We start from the raw sequence: 6,228 nt of genomic DNA on the forward strand, positions 1-6,228 counted from the left end.
ATTTGAGATATAAGCCTTATAATAAAGAAACAAACATCAGTCAAGATTATGTCTAATGCTTTATAATGGCAAAACATGCAGCATCTTTTCAGCATAAAAATGTCTAAAAACAACATTGACACATTTGTTTTGTAGGTAAAATAACTAATACAGTACATTTGCTTAATGAAACAGTAAAGTATTTCTTAGATTTTCAAAAATATATAATTTCTTAGGAAAATTAGCTTACATTATAACAATTTTACCATCTTCCCACTAAAATGTTATTTTAGTTACATTTAGTTATGCTGTAATTCAATGTCTATGAAATAATTCAGCAATGTGACTAGGTCAGAAGACATGAATAAAAAAGGGTTAAAGTTATGGCCATTTTGTTTTATATTAAATACTGTTTGAATTGTTTGTTTGGAATGTATTGTGGGTGGATTTATGCCATGACATTTCAAGTCTTCTTCTTTTTTTTCTTTCTTAAGTTGCAGTTTAGACACACATGAACATTTCCTGGTATTTCATAGCTGAAATGCAATATTTAACTTATACTTTGACTTTATTTAGCTCTCTTATCTGTGATTCGGTCAGATGATCTACAGGTCTGGCAGAGCACTGGAGTTTCCACTGGAGCTCATGCTGGAAACTGGTTCTTGTGTTAAAAACGTCGCATGGGATTCCTCCTCTTCACTCCTGTGGAAAAGACAGACAGATTAATGCAAATTATGAGTCTATGTGCGATAATGCAGAACAAAAAGTCTTCTCAAAGTATTCACCACCATTGTTTTTTCTCTTTCTGACCAGAAAACCATACACATCTGTAGGCATTTCTCACCTTAGATTGCTGCTACACCGGTTCCCTTCAGAATCTGTCAGAGCTGGAGCATGAATTGGTTTCCTTCAGAATTGTAGAAAACAAAAGTGCCATGAATGAAAATTTACGTGTTACTCCTTTGAATCAGTGTCCTGAAATTTATTAGTCTGTTTTTGTTACACATAAACTGAGAGGTGCAACTAAGCTTGAGATTTTAAATGTTTTTTGTTTGTTTTTTTCATTATCACTATATTTGTCTCACCAACTCTGCTTTTTCTTTCAAGGTAGATGATACCTTGATGATACCATATCTAAGAGATATGACAAATTTATGATTTATCTTAATATGTAGGATTATAATGAATACTTACTTCAATGTCAAGCTATTCATTTTAGCAAAGAGCAGTCTGAGAACTCTCTCTCTTTGCTCCCAGGTCATCTCTGATATGTTCACTTTGGCTTTCTTCTGACTGCTGATGAAATAACACAGCATTGTCACAGACAGTTTTGTTGATGGAAAAAGCATCATTCAGGTAATAACAGACTAAGTTATCATTTCATTAGAAGATAATAAAAAAATAGTCGAAAAAACTAAACAAAATAAGCATAAGACCCTCACCCTTTTTCAGCCTCATCCATCCGCCTGCTATGATTCACTTCTGCTTCCTGTCTGGATAACATAATGCAGCTTATAATATAGTTTATCTAAAAATAGTTTGATGTTTTTGCAGTAAAATGGAGCCTGGATCTCTTGCTTGTTAACTTTCTAGAATTAACTAGGGGTGTACTATATTGAGAAAAAAACTATATGGCACAGAAGCTGCATCTGAAGTGGCATTTAGATGTATTTATACAGACTCTTTAATGCAGTTTATAGGTGCATTTACACTGCATTTTCAATTATATAAATTTGCTATGCAATTTCTTTTTTATATTTTATTTTGAAATTAAAGGGGACATCATATGCAAAATTTACTTTTACATGGTGTTTGAACATAAATGTTTGTTGGCAGTGTGTACATAACCACCCTATAATATAGGGCTGTGAATTTTTTTATGCGATTTTCATGTGCATCTAATCAGTAAAGGTGCTCTTGTGATTAATTGTATAACTCCAGCACATGGTTCAGATTAGGGTTGCCAGGTTTTCACTACAAAACCTGCCCAATAGCTTCTCAAAACACAATGTGGCGGGGTGAGCAGAGCTCATTAGCATTTAAAGGGAATGCACTAAAACAGCTTGCTGTGAACAGAGATGTTTTTGACAAGATAAAACATGTGTTGTTTTACAGTACCATTGAGAAATTTTAACCAAAATCTAATATTGACTTTTCATTAAGACACTAAAGAATTATACCAATGATATACCAATGATATTAAACAATCATATAAATATAAATCTAAACCCAACTGGTTGGTGCTAGCGAGTCACTGTCTGAACAAGTTGAGTAATTGAGTCATTCATTCAAAAGATTTGTTCAAATTGTGGATTAATTCAGAAAAGAAACACTGATGGGTTTTGTTGGAGACACAACACAGTTCTGCTGTAGTTCATTTGGAATTTTCATTAAAAAGAATAAAGCAAATATTGTGTCTAATATGTAACTCAAAATGCTAACAATTCTTTATGAACTGCTTTTGATCAATACAGCATTCACAATCGTGCTGATAATGAAGAAAAACAGCACTCTTGCTCATGTTATACTGCTTAACTATATAATTTGATATTAATTTAAGACAAAAGTCATGGGTGGGAACTGCCCTGTGTATCTTGCATTTTGGGTGCATTCCAACTTTTTTCATCAAATAGGCTGCAGTGAAGGTCTGTTTTTGTTTGTTTTTGCAAAAAGAGTGAGTGAGTGAATGAATGAATGCTGAATGGCACCTGTGCATTAGCATCTCCTGTTTCACTTGGTTCAAAGCCTCATGGAAGTGGACCTCCATATCTGAGCGTTGCTCCACTACGCTGCGGGCTATTCTCTTCACTCTGCTCAGTTCCCTGTCCCGTACACTCAGAAGCTTCTGCAGTTTGTCCAGCTCTACACCGCCAGCCTGAGACCTGACTGCAGCACGCTGCTTGATATCAGCCTTCTCCGACTCAAACTCAGCCACCATGCTGGCCAGGGCCTGCTCCAGTGTGAACACCTTTGCCCTCAGCTCAGAAACAGTGGTCCGCTGGGCTGCAAGCTTAGATATGGTGTCATTTGAGGTGTCCTGACTCATCTCCTGCAGGATGAATGAAATTTTTAGGAAAGGATAAAATTGTAGGTTCCAGTGAAAGCGGTCATAATCAATGTCTGCGCCTTCATATAGGCAAGCTTTATAGTAGACAAGGGTCTAATTGAGATCATTTTAAATTTCACTTAAATTGTGCATGTGTGTTTGTGTGGGTACACAAGAAAGTTGATCTAATAATTATAATTTGTAATGATTAATTGATAGAGTATACATAATTTACAATTAATACAATGTAATAATGTAAAGTAATTGTAATAATGTTAAAGTCTTTTCTGTAACCTCTAATGAATCGTATGCATCCTTGCTAAATAAAAGTAAAAAACAGAGAGAGAGAAAAAAAAACTATGGTGTGTGTCACCTTATGCAAACTAAGGATGTTGTTCTCTTCTACCAGTGCTGTATTTCTCTTCCGCAGATCCTCCACCTTTTCGATATTGTAACCCAATGCCTTATTTAGACGCACATTCTCCTTGAACACTGAGCGAGATGCATCATCCAGCTGTCTGAGAGGGCCAAGAAGGAGAATGTCATCTCATTTAACTCATGTAAAATGTATCTCACAAACAGTTACAAAAGCATCAGGTAGAAATGTGTAGTAGTTCTGGGATACTGGGGGAGATGGAGAAGATACTTACATGATGGATTCATTGTGAGCCCTTTCTGCAAGCACACCAATCTTTTGCTCAGCTTCCTTCTCTAGAAGAACCTAATGAATTTAGAATGAGAGAGACATTGAGAGAGAATGAGGAAAAGTTTGTTGAAATGTTGTTTGTATATGTACCTTATTATTGAAGAACTTTTGCTCCATTCTTGCAAGTGTTTTCTTGTATCCTAGATCTGCATTGTCCAAAGTTTCTTTCAGCTGTACAAAACAATCATGATGTTATAACAGACAAAGCACTTTATACTAGTACCTCTGCATTTGTGTATGTGATACAAATAGGATGATTTATACATTTTTGAGTTCTTGCTCCATTTGAGGCTTTTTCTTAAGGAAGTCATTGATGATCTTAAGCTCCTCTTGAATCATGTCGAACTCACTAGATCTGTTCTTAAACTTCTCCTCCAGCTCATTGATCTTAAGAGTGTACTGAATGGCCTGTGATGACAATCAATGAGAAACGCTGAGCAGTCAGCATTGAGACAGTGAGTACAAGAGTAACCAGATCAGTTCCCTTTTAAAAATAACACTGGACCAGAGAAACTATGTTTATCATAAAATGTATCTTTTGAGTATTATCTATTACATATTGTCCTTTATTAATTAAATAAATGCCATTGTTCAAATGAATATTCACAAAGGGGAAACTTTTAGTTCTACAAAAATGGCATTATCATTACCTTTGACTTGCATACAGTTACTGTATAGATGGAAAAAAAAGAATGACTTTATATATTTATTAATTTACACGGATTACTTTGAATTTTATATATTTTTCAGGATTTTATTAAATGTTTTTAATCTATTTTCTGTCATCTTTGTTTAAACACATTAAACTGACAAAATAAACTTCAAAACCACAAACACGAGAACAAAGAATGAATTTAACCGTTTTCCCATAATGAGGAAAGGCACTTGTTACCAGATTCTCTTTTTCCTGAGAAGCCCTTGTTTTCTCGAGCTGTATTTGTTGTTCCAGTGCCACTATCTGAGAAAACAACATTTTATAGGGTTACTTTACCACCTAAAATGATATTTACTCCCATGTCGTTCCAAAACCATAAGACTTTTGTATGTCATCTTCGAAACACAAATGAAATTTAATGCGGTCCCTCTATTAGAAGTCTATTATAAGAAAACGTTGACACATCACAAAATTTATCAGGAAACCATAAATGAATACATATGAATCATGCAGTTTAATCCATGCCCTCGAAAGAGACAATCACTTTATATGATGATGAAGAGTTTTTATATAGGCTATTATTCACATAAACATTGATCAATGCACATACATACGTCATTATATGTTAAAAGAAAGCTCAACTGTATTTGTGCAAGCATACCTCATTGGTTATTTAGGTAGTTTGAAGTGTTTACTTTTAAAATATAACATATATATGTTATTTGATCAATGTTTATATAAAATTAAACCTATTTAATAAAGTTATGCGTGCCTCCAGATTTGTATTAGGCTTAACTACTTGATTCACATGGGTTACTTTTATGGTGTCTTTATAAACTTTGGGAAGCATCAAAATTTTGGTGTAATGGACTTTCAGTAGAAGGACAGACAGACGTCTTAATTTGTGTTTTAAAGATGAACAAAACTTTTAAGGGTTTGTAACGATGAAGGACAGTAGATGATGACAGTTTGCAAAACAATATGAAAGACTAAACCATTAGACATGTAGCTTTAACAATCAAATCCATTAAAACACCTTCTCTTCGTTTTGCAGGCGTTTGTTCCTCAGAACAGCGACGATCTCGATGCTGTTGTTCTCAGTGTGGTGCTGTAGATCAGTGAGCTGCTGGTTGATTTGGCTCAGTCTTCGCGCTGCTTCACGGTCCTCCACGCGTGAACTCTCGGTCAGATCACACCTGGCCTCCCACAGAGCCGCGTTTGCTTTTGCCCTCTCTATATCAGACTTCTTATCTCGTTTCGACTCTAGCTTGCCATCGTTCTTACCTTTTCTAGATTAAAAAATACTTATGAGAAAGGCGAATATCAAAACCATATAGTAAATATATATGCGGTCAGATATGGGCTACTTTTCAAACTCTTAAGACTAACGTGTTATTGTGTATTTTTTTCAAACGCAAGGGCATATCGAAATAAACCAATAGTAGATTAATATTTTTTTACTCGCCCCTTTGCTTTCTTTCCTTTTTTAATCGGCATCTCTTGTGAATTGATCAGTAACGTTCATTGATATGCTGCTGTAAGATTAGTTTGTGTATACCTGTTGTCATGGAGACTGTTACACGTCACATACAATACTTTGCTGGAAACTTTTTATTTTAAATTAAATATTTTATTTTTTTATTTTCCATAAAATCCTTGATCTCTGTTGTAAAGGTTTTAGAATAGTAATTATTTTGAATGCTGTATCAAACATTTGAGAACAAATAAAAGATGGATGAAAAATTATCTTTACTGATATCCATCAATATAATGCAGCCCTCCGTGTACTACAGTAATGTACTTTATATTGTAATAACGTACATTTTAGAGTAAAAAAGCTAT

General features: G+C 34.4%; 1 protein-coding gene across 1 annotated transcript; it reads right to left on the reverse strand.

The window, feature by feature from the left end:
- Positions 1-477: 477 nt before the first annotated feature.
- On the reverse strand, positions 478-5,810 carry LOC132157584 (basal body-orientation factor 1-like). The gene is made up of 12 exons (XM_059566946.1): positions 5,776-5,810; positions 5,423-5,675; positions 4,624-4,689; positions 3,996-4,139; positions 3,822-3,902; positions 3,676-3,746; positions 3,399-3,543; positions 2,688-3,028; positions 1,422-1,472; positions 1,174-1,275; positions 824-886; positions 478-681 (listed from the first exon to the last, which is right to left on the reverse strand). The coding sequence occupies exons 1-12, from the start codon at positions 5,808-5,810 to the stop codon at positions 585-587; spliced, it is 1,449 nt and encodes a 482-aa protein (XP_059422929.1). The 3' UTR covers positions 478-584.
- Between the last annotated feature and the right edge of the window lie 418 nt (positions 5,811-6,228).

This window comes from Carassius carassius, chromosome 14 (assembly GCF_963082965.1).
Source record: "Carassius carassius chromosome 14, fCarCar2.1, whole genome shotgun sequence".
Lineage (NCBI taxonomy): Eukaryota > Metazoa > Chordata > Actinopteri > Cypriniformes > Cyprinidae > Carassius > Carassius carassius.

What these genes read in the sequence shown, in the direction of transcription:
- LOC132157584 (XM_059566946.1), bottom strand. Translation starts at nt 5,810, where the DNA reads ATGCCCTTGCGTTTGAAAAAAATACACAATAACAC. An exon ending in TGGAGCAAGAACTCAAAAAT is followed by an intron (nt 3,903 to 3,995) that starts GTATAAATCATC and finishes TGTTTTGTACAG; the next exon opens with CTGAAAGAAACTTTGGACAA. An exon ending in GCTCACAATGAATCCATCAT is followed by an intron (nt 3,544 to 3,675) that starts GTAAGTATCTTC and finishes TGGCCCTCTCAG; the next exon opens with ACAGCTGGATGATGCATCTC.